The 27,570-nt window shown below is 40.5% G+C and overlaps 1 protein-coding gene across 1 annotated transcript in view; it reads left to right on the plus strand.

Moving 5' to 3' along the window:
• SLC9A9 (solute carrier family 9 member A9) overlaps window positions 1-27,570 on the plus strand; it is a 316,631-nt gene that overhangs the window by 106,770 nt on the left and 182,291 nt on the right. Inside the window, exon 7 of the mRNA XM_048864122.2 lies at window positions 26,537-26,675. Coding sequence (XP_048720079.1) covers window positions 26,537-26,675 — 139 coding nt within the window. The remainder of the gene's footprint in view (window positions 1-26,536; window positions 26,676-27,570) is intronic.

Consider the following 27,570-nt stretch of genomic DNA (forward strand, 5'->3'; position numbering starts at 1 on the left):
CTGAGTTACTACAGAGAACTCTTTCCTGGGTATCTGACTGGTGAATCTTGCCCACATGCTCAGGGTTCAGCTGATAGACGTATTTGGGGTCGGGAAGGAATTTTCCTCCAGGGCAGATTGGAAGAGGCCCTGGGGGTTTTTCACCTTCCTCTGTAGCATGGGGCACAGGTCACTTGCTGGAGAATTCTCTGCACCTTGAAGTCTTTAAACCATGATTTGAGGATTTTAGTAGCTCAGACATAGGTGAGAGGTTTATTGCAGGAGTGGGTCGCTGAGATTCTGTGGCCTGTATTGTGCAGGAGGTCAGACTAGATGATCATAATGGTCCCTTCTGACCTTAATATCTGTAAGTCTATGAGTCTATGGGTGGGAGGAGAAGAACAGATATTGGCCAGGGGCAGGACCCCTTTCTATTTTCATTCATTGCATTCCCACCAAAGCCTTTTCACATAGCTTAAATCCCTTATAAACATATAGTACTTGGGGATCTGTCTAAGTGATGTTTCAGCCAGTTGGGAACTGATAGATTGTGCGGTGTCACTGATGGACCGTGTAAACCACATAAAACTTCCTGTTCTTAATGTTCCAAGCCTTCTTTCCAAGGCAGCCATATCATTCATTAAACTAGTGTGCACTAGCTATTATTTCCTGGGAGGCCACATTGTGATTGACTACTGCATGAAGGGGAAGGGCACACAAGAAGCCTTCTTCATAGAAGGAACATGCCATCTTTCTGGATGGTGCAGAATGCATAACTCTCCAGTGCTTACCCAGCAGCCCTAGGAGCATGGTGCCATCTAAACTCTTTTGGTGGTCCCCCAGGGTCACTCCCCTACACAGGGTTTTGTGCTGCTTGTAGAAGCTTGCTGTAATGTTCACATTCCTGACTGGAATAAGTGCTAGTTTATTTGAATGGCAGCATCATGAGCTACACACCAAACACTGATGGCTTTGATCTTTTAAGACTCAGAGATCCTTAGGCCCCTGAGTCTATTGTTAAAGCAAACTCACATCATCCAATATGAGTGTGTGTGTGTGTGTGTGTGTGTGTAAAATATCATCTAAAACCTATATTAAAATAGAAAAATTAAGGTTGCCATGTCAAGCACTCAAAAATTAAGAAAAGCCAGAATTATATTTCCCCATTTTACAGATTGGAAACGGAGTCACAGAATCTTTAATGTCAACAGGATCCACTAATTTTGGCTGCCCAATTTGAGATGCCGGATTTTTCAGAGAACTTAGCATTTTATAGAACTTTATTTCTGTAGACCTGATCTCTCATTGACTTCAGTTGCAGTTGTGAATGTTCAGCACTCCTGCAAATCCAACACTATGTGTCTCAAGTTGGGCACCCAACAAATGAAGAACACACAATTGGTGGCCAACTGTGAAAAGTGTGGTTTAAGTGACTGGCTCAGCATCATAGGAACTCTGTGGCACAGGCGGGGAGACAGTCCAATTCTCCAGAAATAGTCCAGAAATAGTCCTGAAATAGTCTCATGGTGAAAGGAGACCATCCTTTCTCTTCCTGCAGTCCCCTACCTCATTCACTACACACCTCCAATGCACTCTGGTCCAACTCTGGCCTGCCAGAGATATTAGTTGGTGGCGCCATCAGGAAGATGTGAGCATGGGTGTGTACCTGGTGTGGTTTACAAACTCCTCTGACTCCTGCACTTTCTGCAGTGAGAGGTCAACCCTGGCACACATCTACCTCTTGATCCTGGCACACCCTATCCATGGCCCCACAAAGTTGCAAGACTTCCTCATCAACCTCCTCTAGGTGCTAGCCAAGACAGCCATCCATCACTCCAGGAGGAAGAAGTTGGATGGTGAGGGAGAGGGTTGGTGACTGTGGGGCCTGCTCAGTGTCCCCCTCTGAATCCCTGATTATTATCCTCTGATCGGCACTCCCATTCCTGTTTTTTCTCTTTCGTTGTCCTAAGGAATCAGTTGAAACCTAGTCTTCATGGTTCCTCCCTCTTATCTGAGGGGTAAGGCCTTTAGTTTTGGGTGGGCCACCACCTCAGGCCTGCATTCCAGTGTGATTGTTTCCTATTCCTCTTCCTTGCTGCCTGGGTAGCAACATGGGGGAGCATTAAGAACATAGAAGAGAGAGTATCCCTATTGTCAGTTCCAGTGCCCAGTGCCACAGTAGCCTGCAACAACCAGGAGCAGCAATTCTGGGGAAAATTCTGGTCAGATCCCACATCCCTGAGAAGGAGCATGCTTGGTGCACATGGATTTTTCACATATTTTAGCTCCCAAACACTAACAAGTTTCTGTTGAGCATGTGAGACCTGTGAATTTTGAAAGGTTTATAACAAGGCCAAATTCAGGTGCATTTTTACAGAGAAGAAAAAAGGCATCTGACAACAGAGTGACCAAAGCCCCCATCTTGCACAATTTCAAGTCACTGTTACAAAACATGGAGATACTAGAATTTTTCAGTGAAACAGTTGCAATAAGTTTTTAACATGGGCAAAAAAATTATTTTCCCTAATATGATTCTGAGAAATGGCTTAATTGTTTTTGCTGAAATTTCCCAAAACACTTCAGCATGAGACAGCAAGGGAAATTTTAGCCAAAGCAGTTACAGTTTGGCAAAGTTAAAAGCAACTGAAAATAGTATCTTACAATGGAAAATGCTGTGCAATATTAACTGTAGGTATTTCTACCTGTGCTGCTATAAAAGACATACACACACACACATGCATACACACACACGTGCACACAAACACACACATGGCACATCATGTTACTGCATTTAGTACACTTCTGGAAATCATATATTATTATATGCATATGCACTGAGTCAAGCAAGGGTCCTGTGGAAAAAATAGTATGTCGTCATTTAATTAAAGACAGATAATGCACACAAAGGGTCAAAATAAGATTGCATGGCCAACCTTAATTCTGGCATTTCTTAGCATTTGAGTGTTTGAATTTGCAAACTTAACATTCTTTTTAATTTTGCTATGCTGGAAGATTTTAATGGCTTCCATCAAGCAAGTCTTTGATTTCTAGACAATCATACTCCTAGATGAAGCTGATAGGTGTGCTAACCACTCTTGTTTTAGGCTAAATGGAAGGAATAACTAAGGCTCTTTACTAAGCTGAAGACAATAGAAGATACCACCTAGCAATCAACCACATAGCCCTCCTTAGGCTTTGCCAAGCTGTATCATCTGAGGGTTGCCAGTGCTAAGACTAGGGGATTGCTTGTCAAGTTGTACATATAAAGAGGCAGAAAGCAAGAAGACAAGGAGAAAAGACAGGCCCGCAGAGGGAGAGAGCTCCCTGAGGCACAGGAATCATCAGAAAAGGCAGGCTTGGAAATTGTGAGGAAGGAAACTCCTGTTTCTTCCTGCTATGTTCAGAGAAACAAGACTTTGTGCACATTTTTTGTAAATAATCAAGACTCTACCAAAGAAATAGCTCCTTGTATCATCAATTTCTCCTAATAGAAATAACCTGAGATGGCCCCAAATATTGGATAACCAATATTTGGTTACAATGTGATTTTCCAAAGTTTCAGGTGGGAGCTGGTAACTATAGAATCTGAATTTGAAAAAGCAATATTGAAATATGTTAAAAACTTTTTTAAAAAATCCAAACTCCTCACTGAATGGACTATTATAGACAATTTTTTCCTTAATAACCTCTTCCTTACAGCATCTCATAGAAGTGGAAATCATTGTTATACATCCAGCATTTTCATTTTTTATCCCCATTCATCATATGCTTATACTTGCTTAAAAGAAATCAAACAGTGCTTCCTTTCTACATTGTTCTACTGATCTGTAGCAAGCACAGCCAGAAATGGGAGGAGGAGGGAGGAGAGAAAGAGAGCCCAGTGGGCCTCTGTTCTCTGCCTCCAGAAGATTGGAAAGGGGTTATGGATAGTTGAAAGCATTCATAAAGAAAAACTCTCATCCCTGTGGACTATTTTAACAATGTACATCTCCTTTACTGCAGTACTTTTATTCCTCTAGAGTAATGTTAAATATATTTCTGAACTATCCTTCAAGGAGCCATGTTTGCAAATTTACATTACTTTGCTATAGATACCCTTATAGCCTGTGGTCTAAACAATACTATCTACTTTGCACATACTTAGAGTGATGTGAACGCAAAAGGCTGTAAGAGGAAATTTTCTGAGGCCAGTAACTATAAGGGTAATGAAGCTATTCAGAATTATTTTCACGGCATTAATATTTTTATTTAAGACTGATCATTGTGGTACCTGTTTGGGGAAAGGTTATAAATTAAAAATAAATCTGTTGGAAATTCTAATCTGTTCTACTAATTGAGTTTATCCTTGTAAATTAATAAAGTCCTAACAAATCCATAGAAAAATTGATATTATCTGTATGGTAATCATTAATGCAGCATTGTATAAAGGCCATAGGTTCAACTGAGATTTTCATTGCAAATTTAGGGAGATTTACTTTCCAAATGACACATAGCATGGCCTCCACCTCCTAATAGTCTCGAAGGAATTCATTCCAAATGCTCTTTACATGTTCAGAATGTCTAAGCTATATGTAGTGTAGTGTATGTGGTGTTTATTACCTCTTGCAAGCTAGGCAGGCTTATCAAAGCAAGAGATCCTCCTCTTCCAGTACATTCAGTGAAAATCTTTCTTTCACTGGGCTGTTTTCATTAAGTGAATAATACTATTTTGTAGTGAATTGTATTTTTTTAGGATTTGTTTATCCAGAATGTTTTCAAGCCACAGCTGGGAAAATGTTTCTTAATTAGCTTTCAGATATGGCACATTTGCTTGGCTCTATTTAATGTGTGCCTGATCACATGACGTGTGCAGGAGGTGGGGGAGTGAAGATCACATCAGGGGTTTTGTGCAATAGATATTTATCTTCTGTGGTTGGAATAAAGGCAGAATGGCTGCCGCAGACCTACAAATCACATCTATCTTGGTAGGTAGGCTCCCAAGTGGTGTAGACATCTAGACCAAGATCCTGGCCCTAATCCTACTTGCTTTGCTCAGTTCCAGCAGCATAGTGTAAGCAACATCCATCTTAACCTGCTGACTGGAGATTTCTCCACTGCGTGTTATTTTACTGTTAGTGAAATCTGATCAGTCACCCAAAAGCAGGCGGTATTTGCAAATGCCAGAACCAGGGCAGAATCTTAAGGTCAGATACTCTGGTCTGGGTGAGCTCTGCTCAGCATCAGACAGATGGGAGAGGAAAGTTGATTTTCCTGGGGTTCAGATGACTCTAAGTCCCTGGGTAAGAGGCGTGGCCATACAACTTTCCCCAGCTGCTGGAATGATCCCTAAGGCTGTGGAGAGCCAGGTAAAATTCAGAGTAGCTTCAAACCAAATCAGACTTCAGCCAACCCCTAGATCAGGAAGAGGAGCTGTAAAAACAATGGAATGCCACCTCTCACTCAAGCTTCCCCACCATGTCCAAGTCCTGTGCTGAGGGCAGCTAAACCAGAACAGAAGATCCAGCCTTTAGCTTCTATCTCAGTGGTTCCCAAACTTATTCTGCCGCTTGTTCAGGGAAAGCCTGTGGCGGGCCGGGCCAGCTTGTTTACCTGCCATGTCCGCAGGTTCGGCCAATCGTGGCTCCCAGTGGCCGTGGTTTGCTGCTCCAGGCCAATGGGAGCTGCTGGAAGTGGCGGCCAGTAAGTCCCTTGGCCCATGCCGCTTCCAGCAGCTCCCATTGGCCTGGAGCAGCGAACTGCAGCCACTGGGAGCCGCGATCAGCTGAACCTGTGGACGCGGCAGGTAGACAAACTGCCCTGGCCAGCCAAGGGCTTTCCCTGAACAAGCGGTGGAACAAGTTTGGGAACCACTGTTCTATCTTGTTCATGCCATTTGGAAATACCTGCTCCTTTTGGATGTTCACTTAGCGTCTACTAGGAACAAAACACCATAGAACCTTTTCCCCTTCCCACAGTGGTGGAAATCCAGAATGACTGCACTAAAGCCACCCCATAAAGAATTTGACCCTTTAATTTATTTTTCCTTTAAAGTGACTTAAATGGACCACACTCCCCTTTCAGCACATGGTGCATTTTTCCTATATGTTATTGTTAGTACATGAGTTTGGGGACAGTTAAATTATACTTTCTATGAACTGCACTGCGAGATACACATTTTGGTACTGGCCAATGCCTAGCATTCACCGTGTGGCGTGGTTTTAGAGGGCTGCGGACTACTGGGTGGTATGACAACAAGCAGTAGTTAAGATTGCTACTTGAAAATTTCTACCACATTGTGTGGGGTATTTTTTTTTTTCATATGTTCTAAAACCAAAATGTTTGTCTGCTGGTCAAAACAGATATGTGAACATATTTGTCTGCTGGTCAAAACAGATATTCCACCCCCACTGGAATATTATACGATTAGGAGCATGACATTTTCTGCATGAGGGTCACCAGACTTTCTAATAACTAGAAAACTTTCCCTTAAGCTTTTAATTTCTGCTCCATTCATTTACTATATTTGGATCTGGAACAGAGACCCAGAGTCCAGGATATCCCCAAGTGCCTGTCCTTAATTATGGCATATATAGAAACTGAAATGTACATTAGTTCCCTTAATACTAGCAATGCCAAGAGAGTACTATTCACATCTGGATTTATTTTGGACAGTCTCACGATAACAGCTGCAGTTCATGTCTTCACTTGGACACATTTTTAAAAATGAAAATTACTATGACAACAGCTACAACCATTTATTATAGAGCAGTGGAAGTGGAACTAATATTTGTGAGGGAGGCTATACTAGCAGGATAATGTGTCATTCAGACAATGCAGGAGTCATTTTCCCCCTAACATTCCCATTTAAAAAAGAGAAGGTAAAAGAAAGAAAATATTTTCAATGCTGAAGTATAGGTGGGATTGGATAACTCCAAAGATTGTGAATGGGATATGGAGTTCTTTATCTCTTGGTCGCTGGCTCATATCCAGTCCAGATTAACAGTGACCGAACGTTGTTTTCATCTGTTTGGCTACAGATATAAGAAGAATTGGACTGGGGTACCCAGGTCCAAAAAAGTCACCCCTACAGCTGGCTGCTTTGTTGTCAGTCTAAGCAGAAAGGCAATAAATTGTGGAGACATGAGAGGGGCATCTTCACTAAGGAAAAAAGTGTGTCCTCATCTTGTGTCTAACATGAAAGAAAATCCTAGTGAAGACAAGGCAGCTGTAGTTTTAACATGTGGTAGCAGGTCAAGGTGAAGCCTAGAGTTTACCTCGACCTACTAACTCATCTTAAAGCTATTACTGCCTCGTTTTCATGATTTTACCTCATGTCAGTTACCACATGTTAGCTCTCACAAGGTAAGAACACATCCTGTTTTCTAGTGAAGATAAAGTCAAAAAGGGAACTCCTCCTCCAGGTGCCTACAGTTCCAGCTTAAGGTTGAGGCAAGTCGTTGCAATCGTGTGTGGTGAATCACACTGCCCAGCCTTGCTGGGTATTCATGGTTCCAGGTTGTCAGTCGGCATCTTTCACAAGCACTAAATCCTCTTTAAAATCTACATGCTGTGTGTGTAAAAGAAGAAATGAAATGTACCTTAGTTGTGGAAGAAGCATGCAAAACCAAAGGCGGTAGAATTGAGTTCCCACTAAACCTTTTCAGATTCTGATAAAGGTGTGCGTGATGAAAGGGCAGAGTATACAGGGAGCACATGCCAACTTACAGATCACATTTCCTCCTACTGTACCATGAAAGCCAGAGTGAGTCTTAGCTGTGGGAAAGGATGTTGGAAAGGAAATGTCCTTTGACAAATTTTCAGTTTTCAGAGTGCTCTAACTCTTTTTGTTTAGTGTGTATGTATCTTCATCAGCTGTGCTAGACTCGGGAATTGTTCTTTTTCAGACCAGAAGCTCATAAATTGTTAAAGGTGTTCAGGTTGTATAAGCGGGTGGAGGAGGGGGAAGGAAAACAATCTTTTGGAAGTAGGAGAGCACAAGGTTATTGATAGTTAAGCCTCAAATTTGGCACAAAGTATCACCACCAACCATCGAATACCCGGCAGCACATAAGAATAAAATCTAAAGGAGAGTTCGCTATGTCTCAGCATATAACATTCCAGTCACAAACAATAGCTTTTTGTTCTCCTTAAGCCTACACATCTCTTAAAACAAAGTTTAGACTCATATACTTCACTCTCTACTTACTGAATTCTGAACTTGCTTTGCACAAAGATTGTCATTCAAAGATGAGCTTTACTGCATTACTTTGTGCCATGGACAATTTAAAAGATATAGTGGAGACAGTTGAAAAAAACATTCTCCTGCTTTGGGCTATCTGGGAGAATTTGCATGAACAGTGTATTTCATAAATGACACTGCTCAGAGGCTGGGGTCTGAATGAATTCACATAAATGCTTCCCTTTTCAGACACTGGTACCATATAACCAAGTGCTTTTAATTTCAGGTAATTCTGTGTAGCACATTATAGGCCATATACTCTCAGTTCTCTCTTTCCTCCCAGGTATCCCAATATAAGCTTTCCTGTGTCTATCCAACCCAAAATAGGATATACAGTTTACAAATGCCTGTGTGAGGCAATCTAGGCTGTCTGAGCCTGACTCTAAGGAAAGACTCAGTATAACAATGGTAAGGATGAGAGCTTTTCCTGCCTCATTGCTACTGAATAGGGGTAAGGGGAACAGGCAGGCTACTTGTCTGCCTGAAGATGCTGAGAACAGGGAGGCCAGCTCTCTAGAGTTGTCGAACAGGGAGAATGTTTGCAAACAGACTTTTGCTGAGTTGAGAATGACATCTGCCATGCAGTGCTGAAGACTGATGTAATACACCCCATCCCCTGAAGACAGTGAACATCGCCTTCACGCTGCTCTTAAGATGAGGCCACCTGAGGAGAGAGAGACAACAGAGGCTGAATATGAACCTACTGTCAGGCTCTTTTGTAGATTCAGAACATGCAGTCCACTGAACAGTCTCAAATTCCCCCAGCATTCTAGGTAAATGTTTTTTTGGAGGGGGCTTTCAGGATTTCCAGAGAGATTGTAATGCACTGCAATATAGTCTCCACCATACAACAATTTGGGAAAAATCGATTTAAACCCCAGAGAAAGCAATGTGAGTAAGAGTTAGATCTTACTGCAAACAGAAGTCGACTAATTATCCCTATCCATTTTGCAGATAGCTACAGAGAATTTTGCTACGTTGTTAAGGATGATTCAACTCTCATGCGGAGGGAGAACTGTCTGGCATAAAGTGTAATGCAGTTTCTGTTAGCTCAGTTCTATGCCTATCCTGAACAAACATGTTGTGGACGGTGTCACTTTGTGAAGGGAAATTATGGTGGAGTGAGGGCTCAGTGCAGACTTGCAAACTGCTTACATTTAATCTCTACTAGTTGTACCATAAGTAAAGGACCGTCACTTTGCACTACTACTAGCCAACTTTCTTGAAACGTTTAAGTGCCTGGAGAAAATTCTACCTTTATTCACACCAGGATAAATATGGAATAATTCTATTGCAGTCATGAAGTTACCCCAGATTTATATTAGCATAACAGTAGCATTTGACCCAATCTCTTATATAGAGCGTTCAAGAGAGTCCCTGTCCCAATGTACTGTTCAGAGAATTGCCCAGAACAAATAGTGGAAGAGTCACATAAAAGAGAGACTGTTCAAGTGTGCCTGACAAACGTTCACCTGACTCCCAGACCTTACTTTAAGTTGCTGGGTGGATGACTCCCTACTACCTTCAGGATAGGTGTGTACGTACACTCCGATGCATGCATGTACAGATTAGGTCTCACTAATTTGAGAAGAAAACAGAGTGTATAGAAATCACAGGGATGCTAATTGTTTTCAGTGAGTTGCTGTTTCCCATCCTCAACACATTTTCTTGATCCCAAGACCTGTCCTTTGCCTGTCTCTATAAGGAAAATGAGGAGCAAAAGGTTAGTGGAGAAAAAATAATGCTTTAAATTCTGTTAAAATTGTGAAAATAGATGTGCTTTTCAAAGAAAAATATAGATTTCCTCTTCCGCACTAAAATGTAACTGAAGTTTCTATTATATACAGTACTCTACTGGTGGATCTGGCTATTATTAATTCATTCATATTCACGAATCATTAAAAGACCACGGTCAGGATCCAAAGAAAGGATGGTTTAATGATCTTGATACTAGGCAGGGACTTGGGAAACCTGGATTCAATTTCCTGCTCCATCATAGACTTCCTGTGTGACCATGGCCAAGTTATTTCGTCTCTCTGTGCCTTGATTTTTCATCTGTAAAATGAGCATCACAGATGATAGTAGGTGAAGATCTAAAAAGTCAAAACAGACAAATAATAGACAAACAATATGCAAGTAAAACATGTCTTGTTAGTTACAATGTTTTGTTATTAAATCACTTCAAATCATCCCCTTTCTTCATTATCCAGGTGCCCCCACCAGTCTGCTATTCTGCTCAAACTACAGAAATAGATGGTATCAATAAATAAATCAAGTCAATTGTGCAGATACGTTATTTCTAAAGGTCAGAGAAGTATATTCTCTCTCAATGCCAGTGAATAGGGTTAAGGGAAGTTGTACAGATGGATTGAGAAGAGAACATTACTGTAGAATGAGTCCTCTGTATCATGGTATAAAACAAATGTCCTTATTTTTGTGAATTACAGGGCAATGAAGCATGCGGCATAAAACATCATGAGCAGTGAGTGCGTCCTCAGCTGTTGTTCTTAATCTCTTGCACTTTTAAAAATAGCAAAATACCAATAAGAAGTGATGCTTCATTTTTCCATGTTGAACTTTGATCCTCCTAGTTGCTAAGCAGTCCAGTCTTGTTATGTTGCTATGAGACGTCATTTGAAAGCAGACTGATCATCTTTAGTGAAAACAAACAAGTTAGACCCAAGAGCTTCAGACACCTTAACCCCTCAACAACGTATTTATAACATACATAGTACGTATACAGAGTAGTCATTGCAAGCTGTGACAAACGGGGAAAATGTCTGTGTTATTTCTTAGGAATAATATGTGTGACTTGATTTCCCTGGTCAATTTAATATTGCTTCCTGACCAAATGTATAGAGTTAAATCAAAGGATGCTGTAGAGGGCGGAGGGTGGGGGGTGTTAAGGAATCCAGAAAGGGTAACTGCTTCAAAGACCACACTGCCTGGGCCATCAATTGGGGGAAGAATCCACCCGGCTGGCACCATCCAAACAAGGATGTTTTTCTCTTTTCAAGGCTAAGGCTGAGATCAAAAGACCCTAAGGGGTTAAAAAGGTGCCCTGGCAAAAAAGGGCAGGGAGTTGTCAGCTCAGCTGGAAGCTGGCAGAGGGACACAGAGTCAGCATGCAGTGGCTGACACATAAAGAGGTGGACTTGTGAGCCAGGGACTGTAGCAAACAAGCTGTAACTTGGTGCCCAGAGAGAAAGGGGAACACTAAGGCTAGGTCATGGCTACCTAATGCTTGAGGGGAATGCCAAGTGTAGGTAAGACAATATGCTTACAGGTGTCTGTTGTTTTTTTAATGTACTTCTCTCAGCTATGTGTACGTTTGGGGCAAATAAACCATACTTTGTTTGGAGAAACTGCTTCTGTATCACTGCATGCTATTACTGACCACAGGCTCCTGAAGGAGAACTCTGGTTGGGTCCCAGTCCAGTTGTTTCCTGTTAGGTAATGTGGATGGCTCCCAGGGAGGTTTAATCCTGAGACCCCATCAGTAAGTGGCTGGATTGCAGAATTGCACCCCGAAGAGAAAGGGAGGAATGGACCTACCACATGGAAGGCATGCACTTGGGGGACTAGAAAAGAGTCCAGGGACCATGTCCAGGGACCATGACATAAATAATTAATGTTGCCCAGTAAGACTAATTACTTGCAATTGCAAAATTGAAGATTTTTATAAGAAAACTCTGGGTAAGTTTGGGCGTGTGCACAATGCATGTGTATATACACACAATTTACATATAGTATTTGCATATGTATGTGATTGCATGTGAGTTGGCAACGGTTGAAGTCTAGATTGTACAGTATGATGAGAACACAAAATTCCAGGTACTGAAATTGCAAGCACTCATCCTCCTGAGCAAAAGATAAGGAGAGTGGCAGAATTTTTTCTTTCTTTTCTTAAGACTACCCATCCTTTCTTTAACTCCAGAGGGAAGGTCATTGTGATGATGGGAAGGTAGAAATAGGGCATCACAGATATCTGCCCCTCCAAAGAATCACAACTGGCATGGTGACTTGGCAGCAGCTCTTTGGTCAGGATCAAAATCCCAGCTCTATACATGGAAAGCACTGAAGAAGGTAGCTGAAGCTGCTACTGCTTGGTATCAGTTTAACTGGTGACAAGGTTTGAGGAATTCACTGGGTACCACACACTTTTAAATATATAGTGTTAACTTTGTCCATTTCTTATTAATCGAGAAAAAAATGCCATTTATTATTTGTATTACAGTCACACCTAGACAGCCTAACCAAGTTCAGGACCCTATTGTATGAAGCCCTAGACATAGACTAGGAGGCAGTCTCTGCCCAGCTGAAACACTGGCTACTGCATATACAAAGTAGCTTTGTTCAAAGGCTCTCCTAACGATGTTTAGTTTGGATTACATCCCATATGTAAGTACAATGAAACAACTGAAACCAGAGATGGTTATTAAGAGCCCAGTAAAACAAACCTTCCTGAGTCTTAGGAACCTGTTGAAACATGATTGCTTTAAAGTTCTGGACACCAGTAGGACTTTGCATAATTTCAATCATTGAATAAATAGTCATAATACTAATAATACTTTATTCCTGTTTTATTGCAGCCAGTTTTGATTGGCTGCTATGATGTTAAGCTTATCGGATTCAATCTTATACAGCCTCTCTAAGCCTTGGGAATGCTATCTCCTTTTAGCCTTATTTTTTACCATTTGCATTTTGTTACAGTAACAAGGAATTTTAGGCACTGCATTTCTGGGGGATTATTGTACTTCATGGGTGGCTGAATACAGACAGCCTTCAGTGCCATGCCTCACAAAGCACCCAAGGTGCTAGAATCCACCAGATATGCTCTGCCTATCACGTCTTGTTTAATTAGCATGAACTAATACAGTATATTTGTTTCAAGTCACAAGCAGAGATTTAGCTTTGGATGTTGCAGTGATGGGGATTTTTGTTTGTTTGTTCTTTTTTTGTTTGGTAAGAAAGATGACATTGTGGCCTTCATCATTGCCTTGCACCTCGTATAGTCATTTACACTTGTGCAGGGAAGGGGCAGGGCATGTGCAGTGCTACCTGTCTGATTTGGCAGGTTTTACTCCTGTTTTACACAGGAATAAATAACTTATGCAACATGCAATGCACTGGGGGGAATCACGGTTTTACATTACTACTTTGTCTAGTGTGGGAGAAGGGGTGGGACATGGGGCAGAGGGGCATCTCTTTCTATTCTAACTCCTGCTTTCTTCCCACTCCATGCAACTGCTTCTGTTGTGCCTCCCTGAACTGGAGGGTAGATCTCAAGCTGTTTCAATAATACAGACCATTTGTATTCATGCAATTTCTTTTCAAGAATACAAATGAAGGGCTGGATTTGGATTGTAGTTTGTATATCCAAACAAGCAAGAATCATAGACTCCAATGCAGAAAGCTCTGAATGATGTGTGTTTGATAGGATCTGCTCAGACAGTATAGATACAGTCTGACATTGGAAATTGTCCAGCACACAGTCACAGACAATCCACCGTTCAGCCATCTGTTTTTTTGCTGATGTGCTTCATTCCTTTCAAAGCTGGAAGATAGTCCTTCTGCACAGGAATTTTGATCATTTTCAAAGGGATTCATGAAAAAATCAGATGTAGTAACTTTAGCCATTTTTTTTTTTTTTTAGTTCTAAACATTCTCTTCCAAGGCTGGGAAGTTCTTTCACTGCAATCATATTTGACTATTAAGATTTCCTTTACAAAGAGAGATGTTGTTACAGGAGATCTGGTTGCTGTTTATCAGAATTTATCACTAATTAAGATGAAAATGGAGTAGTTTGTACCAAGAGGATGGTAATCAAAATATTACATTAATGTACGGCTATGTCACCTCTTGAGGAGGAAGAAGAGAAGATCTGATGGAGGAAGATATGTTGTCTTCCTCAGGAGAATGACTAGTTTTAGGCAAGGCTGAAATCTGGGTTTCAGTCTTTATTAGAATCATCTTAAGTCTGTGTTTTTAGGAGAAAACCTACACAATAGGATAGGTAAAAGCTTCTTTCTATAGGATTTTAGGAATCTGGTGGCCAGGTTACTGCCCCCTGCGGTGATATATGGTTTGTCATATTTCCTAGGCACCTGTAGATTCCATTCTGTGTCAATGTGAGTGTATGGAAATGTATCTGAGTCCTCACTTTATTCACCTCTTCTAGTGGCCACACAAACACTTTCCCATATCTTCTTACATTTCAGTTGTTGAACAGATGTCGAGCCTACTGTATCTGCCAGGCTGTATTTTTTGTCAGAGGAGAGAGTCACACTTTTCATGGAGCAAAGTGGCAGACTTCACATTACATGTCATGAATGTATTTAATGTCCATTATAAAAAAGCTTTGTGAATGTGACAGAGCATATGTGAAGGAGCTGCCAAGAATTCATCTCACTTGTTGGATCTGTGCATTGAAAAATTCCAAGAATCAAAGGATAACTTGTGCATGGCATGTTCAAAAGCACACATTTCAGAATAATCAGCCAAACCTAGCATTTTGGAATTAATACTATAGGAAATGTTTGCTCAGTTGAGTTCACTCTGCTTGTACCACTGCAGATTCTGTGGGTTTCCACTACTACATGTATTATTTGGTAGCACAACATAACATCAAAAGGATCTTTCAGCACTTGCACTGTGGACTGCCACACAATGGCAATATTTGCCAAATCTGGAAAACATTTATCAAAAATGAATGCTGATGTTCTTTTCATTCAGCCCAGCTCAACTGATTTCTCAGATTGTACACATTTAGGGCTAGATCCATCCAAATGCTCTGGCTGCTTTATGCCACTCCAGTGACACAAGGTAGCCATAAACCTGCTTCCCCAGTCATTTAAGCCAGTTCTATGGCTGCTTGGTGTCACTGGAATGACACAAAGTAAATTTGGCCCTTCATTTCTAAATAAGTGATTTTTGGAGCGAGTGAAAATCTAGCAGAAAGTATGAATTTTGCATTTTTTTCATGCAGACATTGCTGTTCATGGCAAACGGTCAATTTAATGTTCTCCACAAAATCAGTGACTGCCTTACCTTTCTGGGATGCATGTTACGTTGATAGCTGCTATCAGGTAGCCAGCTTGCAAGGGGATTGCTTTGCTATATTAGGAAGAGTTACCACAAACCATAAGAGCTTTGCATGAGTTACTACAGAGAATTCTTTCCTCGGTATCTGGCTGGTGAATCTTGCCCATATGCTCAGAGTTCAGCTGATTGCCATATTTGGGGTCGGGAAGGAATTTTCCTCCAGGGCAAATTGGAAGGGGCCCTGGAGGTTTTACGCCTTCCTCTGTAGCATGGGGCACGGGTCACTTGCTGAAGGATTCTCTGCTCCTTGAAGTCTTTAAACCATGATTTGAGGACTTCAGTAGCTCAGACATAGGTGAGAGGTTTATCGCAGGAGTGGGTGGGTGAGATTCTGTGGCCTGCATTGTGCAGGAGGTCAGACTAGATGATCATAATGGTCCCTTCTAACCTTAATATCTATGAATCTATGCTATAGCAGACTACGCTAACCTAGATTAAAGTGGTCAAAACTACTGCTTAAAAGACACCCTGAAAAAAACAATATACTGAAGAGCCCAAAAGAGCTGTTTGGAAACAATAAAAAAGAACAAAAATACATATGATATAGAAGAAAGGGAACTGCAACTTGAATAGCTTGATGATGGGTTCCAAAATGGCTGGTAGACAGCAGCCGTTGGCTCATTTTTAGAATTCAAAGGGCAAGCTCTAGAAGGAGAATATTGGGATGGCTCCTGTATTAAAGGATAGGTTTCAGAGTAGCAGCCGTGTTAGTCTGTATTTGCAAAAAGAAAAGGAGTCACCTACTACAGGACAGGCCCAACAAAGAAAATAACAGAACGCCACTAGCCATCACCTTCAGCCCCCAACTAAAACCTCTCCAACGCATCATCAAGGATCTACAACCTATCCTGAAGGACGACCCATCACTCTCACAGATCTTGGGAGACAGGCCAGTCCTTGCTTACAGACATCCCCCAACCTGAGCAAATACTCACCAGCAACCACACACCACACAACAAACCACTAACCCAGGAACCTATCCTTGCAACAAAGCCTGTTGCTAACTGTGTCCACATATCTAGTCAGGGGACACCATCACAGGGCCTAATAACATCAGCCACACTATCAGAGGCTCGTTCACCTGCACATCCACCAATGGGATATATGCCATCATGTGCCAGCAATGCCCCTCTGCCATGTACACTGGTCAAACTGGACAGTCTCTATGTAAAAGAATAAATGGACACAAATCAGATGTCAAGAATTATAACATTCAAAAACCAGTCGGAGAACACTTCGGTCTCTTTGGTCACTCGATTACAGACCTAAAAGTGGCAATTCTTCAACAAAAAAACTTCAGAAACAGACTCCAACGAGAGACTGCTGAATTGGAATTAATTTGCAGACTGGGTACAATTAACTTAGGCTTGAATAAAGACTGGGAGTGGATGGGTCATTACACAAAGTAAAACTATTTCCCCATGTTTATTCCCACCCCCCACACCCCACACTGTTCCTCAGACGTTCTTGTCAACTGCTGGAAATGGCCCACCTTGATTATCACTACAAAAGGTGTTCTTCCCCTGCTCCGCCCCCCCCCTCCACCCCTCCCACTCTCCTGCTGGTAATAGCTCACCTTAAGTGATCACTCTCCTTACTGTGTGTATGGTAACACCCATTGTTTCATGTTCTCTATGTATATAAATCTCCCCACTGTATTTTCCACTGAATGCTTCCAGTGAAGTGAGCTGTAGCTCACAAAAGCTTATGCTCAAATAAATTTGTGAGTCTCTAAGGTGCCACAAGTACTCCTTTTCTTTTTGTATTAAAGGATGACCTTGAAGCTAAGTGGGGCTAGTGTGTTTAGACTGTGAAGGAGAACAGAAAAGGAGTACTTTTGGCACCTTAGAGACTGACAAATTTATTTGAGCATAAGCTTTCGTGAGCTACAGCACACTGAAAGCTTATGCTCAGATAAATTTGTTAGTCTCTAAGGTGCCACAAGTACTACTTTTCTTTTGCGAATACAGACTAACACGGCTGCTACTCTGAAAAGAGAACAGATTTTTGGATACCCAGAAAAACTATGGGAGCATGAACAGCGAGCCAATTGCAGGCCTTCAGTAGCCTTGTTTACAAGTTCTTGTGTGTATATAAACAGTATGCTTAATGGAGACATATATATATATATGTGTGTATATGTGAAATCTGGCTTTTACATCTGGAGTCTTAAATCTAGAAAACCTCACAAATACTGTCAAGAGTCAAGGGCTAAAAAAAAGGTTTTGTTTGGTGTCATACATTGGAGACCTTCCCGGTTTGTTTGTTTGTTTGTTTGTTTTAATGCAAATTCTCCACATTCCTGCTCCTTTTTGACCACTGTTAAAATTTTATAATTAATAAAGGGAGAGTATTTTGTTCCATAAATACCCACCTTAATTTTGGCAGCTTTCCTCTGAAAGACACAATCCCTGTGTATCTGCCTCCATAACTGCTGTAACTGGCTGCTTTTGCTGGCCACAACGCATTCCTACACTGGGATGCCTCTCCAGTCTCCACTTCCCATCTGTTTTTGTGGGCTTGGGACTGGGAAGTACATACCCAATCTCAAATGTGTTGGATTTATAGTTCATCTACACTGGCTTTAGTAGATTAGGATGAATTTCATGGGGGCTGGGAAGGTTGGATGGATTTAATGACCTTATGGCATTGTTGTTTGCTAAGAGCGAGTGTGGGTGTTAGGTGCTACTCATACACTTTCAAATCCAGCTTCTGGTGCTAATGGTTACATTGCAGAAGGCTAAGGTGAATGATGAGTCTGCCTTTGGGTTTCAGCATCTTTAGGGGTGTTTTATTATGTGTTTGTGTTTTGTTTTGTTTTTGTAGCCGCATCAAGGAAAATCACATAGTTTAAAAAATTATATGGATGTAGAAACTGTTCAGTCAGATTTGTTTGTCTGTAAACCCCACATTTCAGTAACATATTATATACCTGTACTCTACCTATACTTGTATAATCGTGATTGTACATCATTTTGAGAAAGGCCACCTTCTTGCTGCCATCTTTTATGCAACCTTGAACTCTGAGAAAGTAGTATTTTTTCCATCCCATCTTATTTTTCTTGATGGAATTAACTAGTACCTGATGTACTTCTTTAATTACTTATCAGTTGAGGAAGGTTCCACTTCATTCAGTGCAGATCATTGCAGGCATTGCTGGTTTTGTTTTGTAACTCCAGACATGACTCCTTCATGCTCCCCTAATATTCCTTTATGCTAAATATGTATCATACAATAGTGCAGTGAAAAGGAAGGATGGTTAACTAAGGAAACGAGAAGTACTTTGACAAAGCAAGTGGAAACAAGTATTCTGTTCCCCAGATCATAAGACTTTTCTTTCCACAATAGTCACATAACCCTGTAAGAAAAAGAAAAGAAAGAAAGAAAGAAAGAAAGAAAGAAAGAAAGAAAGAAAGAAAGAAAGAAAGAAAGAAGCACCTGGTTATTTATACTGCTTTTAGTTATGTTGTAGTATGGTATAATCAGAGAATTAACTTCTGTATCTCTGCAAAAATCAATTGCTATTGTTCTCATTTGCTGTTGCTAATCACACCCCACAGTACTTCGTTAGAACCCTTCTTTTCTTTGTAACATATTCTGAATCAGGTATTGCAGCAAGTTTTCTGCAGCATGTTGTCTGTTTCCACAGCTAAACTGCTACAAGCATTGGGTTATATAAAAATCATGGATTCTTTGTGCTGTACTGTTGTTTGCAATTGATTAACATCTCTTTCTTTGATGCTGTCACACTAGCCTTAGGCATGCTGGGCCTCAAGAGTAAAAGGAGGAATACAAGATTTAATCTCATCTCCAGTTTCTCTCCAGAAAACTGTCGTGACATTCTGAGGAAAATCATGCTGTAATCCTCAAATGCCTTGGATTACTTACAGAAAAATTCCGCCATTTTGCTAAATGCACAGGCCAGAAAATGTTTATGGCAAGAAACTCTCCTCATCATGAATGAACTGTGATATATACTTATAAAGAACTTGGACTATGATATTTAATCAATTTAGATTTTATTTGGAAAGATTATTATTTTATTTTTGTTACAGAAGTGCTCAAAGGCCCCATTCCGCATTGGAGCCCTGAACAGTAATTGCTGTACAAACACATAGGAAGACCTACAGTCTTGCAGTCTAAAAGTATATGTATACTTCAGGCTGGGTGTGAAGGAGACATAATGCTAGCACACTAAAATACTGTGTAGCTTCAGCCATGTGAGCAGCGGGAGGGGCTAACCTCTCCTCCCATACATATCTATGGTCTTGGATGGGATCATACTTGGGTGACTAGCCCCTCTGTTGCTCACACTGGAGCCTTTGATCTGGTTAGATCAAAGCTAGCTCAGGTATATCTACACTTGCTGTAATCACACCTCACAGAAGCAGTGTAGACATACCTTAAGTATTATTGTTAATTCCATCTTGTAGATCGGGAAAAGAGAGGTGGGCTTGCTGTAGCCACTGGGGGAGGTATTTCTAACTTTTAGAGAGGGTGAGACAATAAAGTCTCCCTGATCCTCCAGCTATGATCCAGGGTTCATTAGGTCAATTTGATTGCCAAACTCTGAAGATGGTTCAAAATTTCTCTTCACCCCGCTCCTCCCAATTTTTCCAAAAGAGCCGTTTTTGAGGATAATTTTGCGTGTAAAACAGTGAGGGTAACTAACCATTGGAACAATTTAGAAAAGGTCATGGTGGATTCTTGATCACTGGCTATTTTTAAATCATGACTGGATTTTTTTTAAACAGGAATTATTTTGGAGGAGTTCTGTGGCCTGTGCTATGCAGGAGGTCAGACTAGATGTTTATAATGGTCCCTTCTGGCCTTGGAATCTATGACTCTATGAATCCATGCATTTTTGGTGGATCTGGATTATGTTTAACCTTAATCCACTTGTGTGGAAGAACCAGCAAAGTCTCTATTTTGCTATAATACTAATTTAACAATAAGAACTTTAATATTTAATAATTAAACATTTTGTTTAAATATAAAACAGTAACATTATCTTTACAGTCTCTTGCACACAGCTTTTGTTAGCTTAGCTCACTCCTTTGCATCAGGCACAGAAGGTCGGTGAGCGGAAATAGGGTTCATGCAGAATGTTGTTAGAGTTTAGGGAGTGGGGGAACCAAGACTAGAGACATGCATGTTTAACTGTGACTGTCTTCAGTGTGAAGTGTTATCTTGTGACATTTTGCTTTAGTGTCAAATAAGTAGCTTGGGGGCAAGAACTGGAGTTAGGCTCAATGTTATTTAGCATTGTCAGTGATGTACTGGAAAAGGGGTTGTCACGGGGTGACACTGACCCTTTAAGGAGGAGCAGGGCCAGTGCACCTGTCTGCGTCAGCTGATCCAGAATAGGCTTTAAAAGAGGCCCCTGGGGCTAGGGAAGGGAAGACACCAGTGAGTCAGAGTTAGGAAGCAGGACTGCCAGAGTCCCCTATGTCGGGAGGCTATGAGAGCCTGAAAGGTAAAAGGGGGACAATCCCCTGGAGTTTGTGGCCCAGAATGAGCCAAGGAGCTGTTTGTATTTGTTTTGTTTAGATTTGGACAATAAGACTGCTTGAAGGAGGCTGTGAGCATGGCAGTAGATCCTTTGTAAACTGCTGAGAAGCCCTGCCATATTACAGGGGTGAACATCCAAGGTGAAATCCTGGCTCTGTTGATGTCAATGAGAGTATTGCCACTGACTTCAATGGGAACAGGATTTCATCCCTTGTGGATAGTACTAAACTAGAAAGTACTGTGCACACTAGTGAGGATCAAAGAATAGTATAAAGGAAAAAGCTGTGGTCACGAAAACACCAAATGGGATTCAATCTGGAGAAATTCTGGGTAAAAAACAACACAGAGCAATGATGATGAGGGGTGGGAGAGGGAAAGAATATTTGTAAAGCAAGAATTTTGGAAATGATCTGCACCAGATGTTATAGATGGCAGTAACTTAAATAGGTGCTCATAAGGTGGTATGTCATTAAAAATATACAGTGTGATTTTTGGCTTACATATTGTATAACAAGTCATCATCCATTGAGGCAAAAATCATTTTCTAGAGGGAGATGATGTGGCCTTGTGGATCAAGCGCTGAACTTGGATGTTAGACACCTTGGTTCTAGGCCTGCCACTGCTCTGAGACACTTCAGGCAAGTCATTGCACCACTCTGTGCCTCAGTTTCCCCATTTGTAAAATGAAGATACCAATGCTGACCTTCTTTGAGCTCTGCTAACGAAAAGCACTCTATGAGAGCTAGGTGGTATTATATTTGTCATTGGAATAAATGCACCTATAATAGAATGTTCAGTTCTGGACACCTTAATATTTGAAATATGCTGATAATTTGGAGGATATTCAAAAATGGAAAGCTCTGGGTGACTAGTTGATTAGACAATGATAAAAGAACTTAATATGCTAAGTTTGCCTAAATAAAGACTTAGTTAACATGATAATACTTAGTAAGAATTATAAGTTACTATACTTAGTAACAGGTTTCAGAGTAGCAGCCTTGTTAGTCTGTATCCCCAAAAAGAAAAGGAGGACTTGTAGCACCTTAGAGACTAACAAATTTATTTGAGCATAAGCTTTCGTGAGCTACAGCTCACTTCATCGGATGATCGGATGCATGCAGTGGAAAATACAGTAGGGGGATTTTATACACACAGAGAACATGAAACAACGGGTGTTATCATTCACACTGTAATGAGAGTGATCAGGTAAGGTGAGCTATTACCAGCAGGAGAGAAAAAAAAATCTACCAATGTGATATATGCCATCATGTGCCAGGAATGCCCCTCTGCCATGTACATTGGCCAAACAGGACAGTCTCTACGTAAAAGAATAAATGGACACAAATCAGACGTCAAGAATTATAACATTCAAAAACCAGTCGGAGAACACTTCAATCTCTCTGGTCACTCCATTACAGAGCTAAAAGTGGCAATATTACAACAAAAAAACTTCAAAAACAGACTCCAATGAGAGATTGCTGAATTGGAATTAATTTGCAAACTAGACACCATTGCATTATTCTTGAATAAAGACTGGGAGTGGATGGGTCATTACACAAAGTAAAACTATTTCCCCATGTTTATTTTCCCCCCCTACTGTTCCTCACACGTTCTTGTCAACTGCTGGAAATGGCCCACCTGATTATCACTACAAAAGGTTTTTGTTTTGTTTTTCTCTTCTGCTGGTAATAGCTCACCTTACCTGATCACTCTCATTACAGTGTGTATGGTAACACCCATTGTTTCATGTTCTCTGTGTATATAAAATCCCTCTACTGTATTTTCCACTGCATGCATCCGATGAAGTGAGCTGTAGCTCATGAAAGCTTATGCTCATATAAATTTGTTAGTGTGTAAGGTGCCACAAGTACTCCTTTTCTTTATACTTAGTAAGTATAGTAACTAAGATAAAAGACTTAGTTAACACGATAATACTCTACTGTTTAAGAAGAATCCCAAACAGAGAGTTGAATTGTTTAGGGAGATACAGGAAGAACAAAGCTTTAGTAATCAGATGACATGAAGCAAAGGAACATTTAGACAGAATATGAGGAAAAATTTCCTGACAATGAGAGCTGAATATTAACATAACAGACTTTACAGAAAAGGGATGGAAATTCTTTGCTTGAGACATTTAAAATTAGACAAGACAGGAAGCTTGGAAATATAATCTTGCATTGTCAGGGGAATGAGCAAGGTAACTTCACATATTTAATAGGTTTCTTTCTTCTCTAGTGTTCATGACACAAGAAATAATTGCACTGCTGCTTGAATAGTACATCTTATGTTTAGTTTGATAACTAAACTAGGAATTTGGGCTCTGTGTTTAGTGACCAATATCAGATTTTCTAAAGTCTTATCAGAACCAGTCATATATAAGTTGCAGTGATTCCTGTCCCAACAGTCCCACTTCTTAAAGTGTAAGAAGACCTGTAGGCAGAGAAAATGTTTAATAATCCAATAAATTCATATAAACATTCACCTATTTGAATATAAAAGCTTTAGACCCTAGGAGAACTGTTCAGGGCAACAATTCTTTCCAGAAAGAATTGCTAGCAGCATTTTCCTGGGCAGCATAGTTAGGGCCTACAATTGTTTAAATCAAATATTTGCTTTTGTTTCCATTATAAAGATGAGCCAAGATTTAGAATGTGGTTTTTTTCTGATACAATGGTAGGCTTACTGTATTTATTCCCTTCTGAAAACTGAAGGCTGCTTCAGTTCTGCAGGATAGTTCTGGTTTAATTTAAGATAAGTTGTTTGAGTGTTTTTGTTTGAGAAAATGCCCATGTAATTGATCATAAAACCTAGTATAACACTCTTTAACTAAAAAAAGAAAAGGAGTACTTGTGGCACCTTAGAGACTAACCAATTTATTTGAGCATGAGCTTTCGTGAGCTACAGCTCACTTGAAGTGAGCTGTAGCTCACGAAAGCTCATGCTCAAATAAATTGGTTAGTCTCTAAGGTGCCACAAGTACTCCTTTTCTTTTTGCGAATACAGACTAACACGGCTGTTACTCTGAAACCACTCTTTAACTGATTTTAAACTCTTTTGCCTTGTGGCTGGCATAATTAATAAGCAGTTCATTAATGGTTTCATTGATGTTTGCCTGGTGTATACTTCTTCCAGGTCAAGGAGCTCTTGATACAGTTCTCATGGCTTTTAACATCTGCTGTCCCTTGCATTGACCAGGCCCTCTGGATAGTTCATCAGCTTTCTTTGATGCATTCAGGAAAAATGCTAGATTGACTTGATTGAAATCACCACCTAAAACTTAGTGACATAGAAGGTCAATTCCCCATTTACAATTAATTAAGAAACAGGGATGAGAAACTGCAGTCTTTGTATACTTCTTTGAGGTAAAGAATCAATGAGAACATGATCTACAGTCAAGAAGAGACAGAATTTTAACTATAACATTTCAACACAGAACAAACAACTAGAGTCCCTTTTAGGTATACAAGAAATATTAGCAAATAACAGTTTGTTGACCCACAACACTATAGCTGAGAAGACATCAGCTGAAAGAAGCAGATGCTCAGAGAGTCCGAGTTTTATATTTTTACCATAATCTCTGATGTGACTGTGAAAGCTAAAACCTCAGACTGAAGGGGTCAGTGATGAGCATCATCTCAAGACATGAATGAAGGCAAGAGATGTACTCCCTGAGATTGTTCTCCAGCATGGCATGTCCAGCAGTTGAGAGAGAACTGGCAATGCTGGTCCCAGGCATACACATGCACTGGTTGGCACTTATACTGGATGGAATGGTACAGGGCCAGAATATGATATGCTTCCTCAAAAGGTCCTCAAATAGTCCCATTGATGTTAACAAGACAATTTTTGGAAAGAAAGTGCTACTCTGCATGAGTAAGAATATCAGCTTCTGGTGATTTGAAATTTTCTGTATGTAAGAGAGTTTACAGCATTCATATTCACATTCTCAGTGAATGGGTTTAGAAAGTCATTGCTCATTTGCACTTTTCTGTACAGCACTTCTTAGACCCTGCTTAATGACCACAGTGATGATCACAATGCAGCCAGGTGTAACACAAGAATGTGTCACTTTGAGTCAAATAAAATATTTATCAATACTAAATCATCCCCTTTGCCCTCAAGAGGCAGCTTGGTCTAGATGATTGGGGCCAAAAATCAAGAGCTCTGAAAGTCTGATTCTGACCCTGCTACTGATTCTCTGTGTGACCTTTGAACTAGTCACTTCAGTTTTCCAATATGTAAAATTGGAATTGTAACTGTTACTTTAGCTACATCACTAGAATTATGTGAAGCTTAATTAGTGTACGTACAGTGCTTTCAAAATTCATAGCACTAAGTGCTATGTGTTCTCATGTGTGGCAAGAGAGTGAGGTAATGGGCACACTAAAAGCTTAAAATAAAAAAGTAAGACTTTAGGTTCAGATCCAGACAAGTGGTGAGCACCAGCCACGAGGAGTTCAGTACTTCTACGGATTGTTCTCTTATTCACACATGTTAACTTCCCTTTCTATATATCCTTGACCAACCAAGAGATAAGGTCTGAGAGTAGCCTAGTTGCTGGTCTCTGAGTAACATTTGGAGGCACTTAAATGAGTGCAACTGTTCAGAAAAATCTTGAATACAGAGCTGCATCTCTGCTGCCTAATGTCCAGACAGAAAACATCCAGTTGCAGAGATGAACATTAAGAACACGTCCATAAGCATGAAATATTCACCCCAATTTAAAATCATCTAGTTTTAATATTTAAAATACCAATAATTTTACAGCAATGCATACTCCGTTCTAAAATCCACTGCCAAGATCACTTATTTTCTGTGACAGTAAGCATAAAAGACTTCAAGTGTCGAAAGCAACAGAACCACAAAAATCTGAAACGTTGCTTAATTAGTATTTGTGAAGCTTGGGGCAACAGCACATCTGTTAATTTTTATGTTACAACAAGCAGAAATACATTCATACTTGGCGGTATCATTAGCATTCTGGGCATCAAGTCACTAGTAGTAAATAGCCCTCAAAAATGTTTAAAGATATGGCCTTGCCATTGGTGGAGTAATTTCCCATAAGAAAATAATCTTGATGGTTACAGCCAGAGACTGGATATAAAAGACGACCTCTGGCAACTACAGCAGTTTCTTTCTCTGGGAAAACAGTCCTCTTGTTTTTCTCTGGGGTTTCATACTCTGCAGCTCTTGACATGTTCACCGTTTTGTTTACGAAGGGTTATGCTAGGGAAGGGAACTAGTTTGTGGTTTATGACAGCATCACTTCAGAAGATTTGGTACATACTGTGATTTGTATCGCCCATTTGTGCCTCAGCCATAAAAATGCACTTTTTACCAGAAATATTTGTGAATATATAACAGCTCCGAAGACATATGGCCAATAAATAATTCAAAGTTATCTATTTTCCCTGCATATTCTTTATACATCTACCATAGTTTAATGCCTAGCTGGCTTGGAAACAATATTGTTTATGACAGTCCTAGTATGCAAATGTTTAGTGACTGGCAGCAAACCACTGATTCTCAGGTTATTGCCTTGAAAAATAAACCCTTTCCTCCTACTCTCCTTTTTCTTGCCTTTCTATTTTGCTAACAGCCCTGAGGAGCATTCTCTTGCATTGTGAGTGCCTACAAAGTGGGTATGTTTAACACTTGATTTCACTATAACGATAATGTGATTTAATTCATTATTTTCCTCTCTCCCCCTTGTCTTCTTTTCAGTTCGATATCTGTTTACAGTCCCAAGGAGAATCCTAACACATTTGATGCTGCTGCTTTCTTCCAGTCTGTGTGGAATTTCCTGGGGATCTTTGCTGGATCATTTGCAATGGGGTCCTCATACGCTGTTGTCACAGCTTTAATATCCTTTATTGTTTTTCAATCAGAAAAAACTCTGCAAGTTTGAAAGTCTGGTTGCCTTGAAAAGAACTTCTAAGGCTGTCTGTGATTTAAGACTGACCATCTTTACTTTGAGCTTGAACTTCTTGACCATGGGTTTGAAGAGGCTCTGTAAACAAAGCCAGGTCCTCAGCTGGAGAAAATCAACACAGGTTCAATGATTTCAATAGAGCTGATTTTAACCAGCTGAGGATCTGGCCCAAAATCTATAGTCCTTACTCCTGTAAGTAGTCTCATTGACCTCAGTAAGACTACCCTTGTGCCTAAGGACTATTCACATGAGTAAAAGATGCAGGACTGGACCCCAAATTCCCGTTTGGGAGACTCTCCTGAAATCCCTCTGTCTTTCCCCATTTATTTTATTTCTCCCCAAAACATTATCATGCTGACCAATCCTTTCAATCAACGAGGAATGGATCACCGCACTGGACCAGACTGGGGGAGGGGAGGAGAGTATGTGCGGTACAGCCTTACTCCAAGGACTGAGCTCACCTCCTTGACAGAGCTCACAGCCACTGACAAAGTCATGGGATTACAGGTTACGAAGTACCTGTTAGTATTTTAGCATTCCTGAGAAAATTAAAGCACCATGACATCAAAATTCTCCTGTACTGTTCCACCTGACACTAACATAAATTCATGTAATGAAACCCTTGCTTCATACCACACTCAGCCTCCCCAGCAGTTGCTATATTTTAACTGACCCATACAACTGTGTGGGAATATAATGTAACTGGATAAAAATCAGAAGAAGTGTTGTCTACTAGGTGGAAAAGGCAAAAGGAGCCAAGAGTCCTGGGTTCTATCTTAAACTCTGATTGTGATTCACTGTGGGACTTTAGGCAAAATACTTGCCC

This window comes from Caretta caretta, chromosome 9 (genome assembly GCF_965140235.1).
Source record: "Caretta caretta isolate rCarCar2 chromosome 9, rCarCar1.hap1, whole genome shotgun sequence".
Lineage (NCBI taxonomy): Eukaryota > Metazoa > Chordata > Testudines > Cheloniidae > Caretta > Caretta caretta.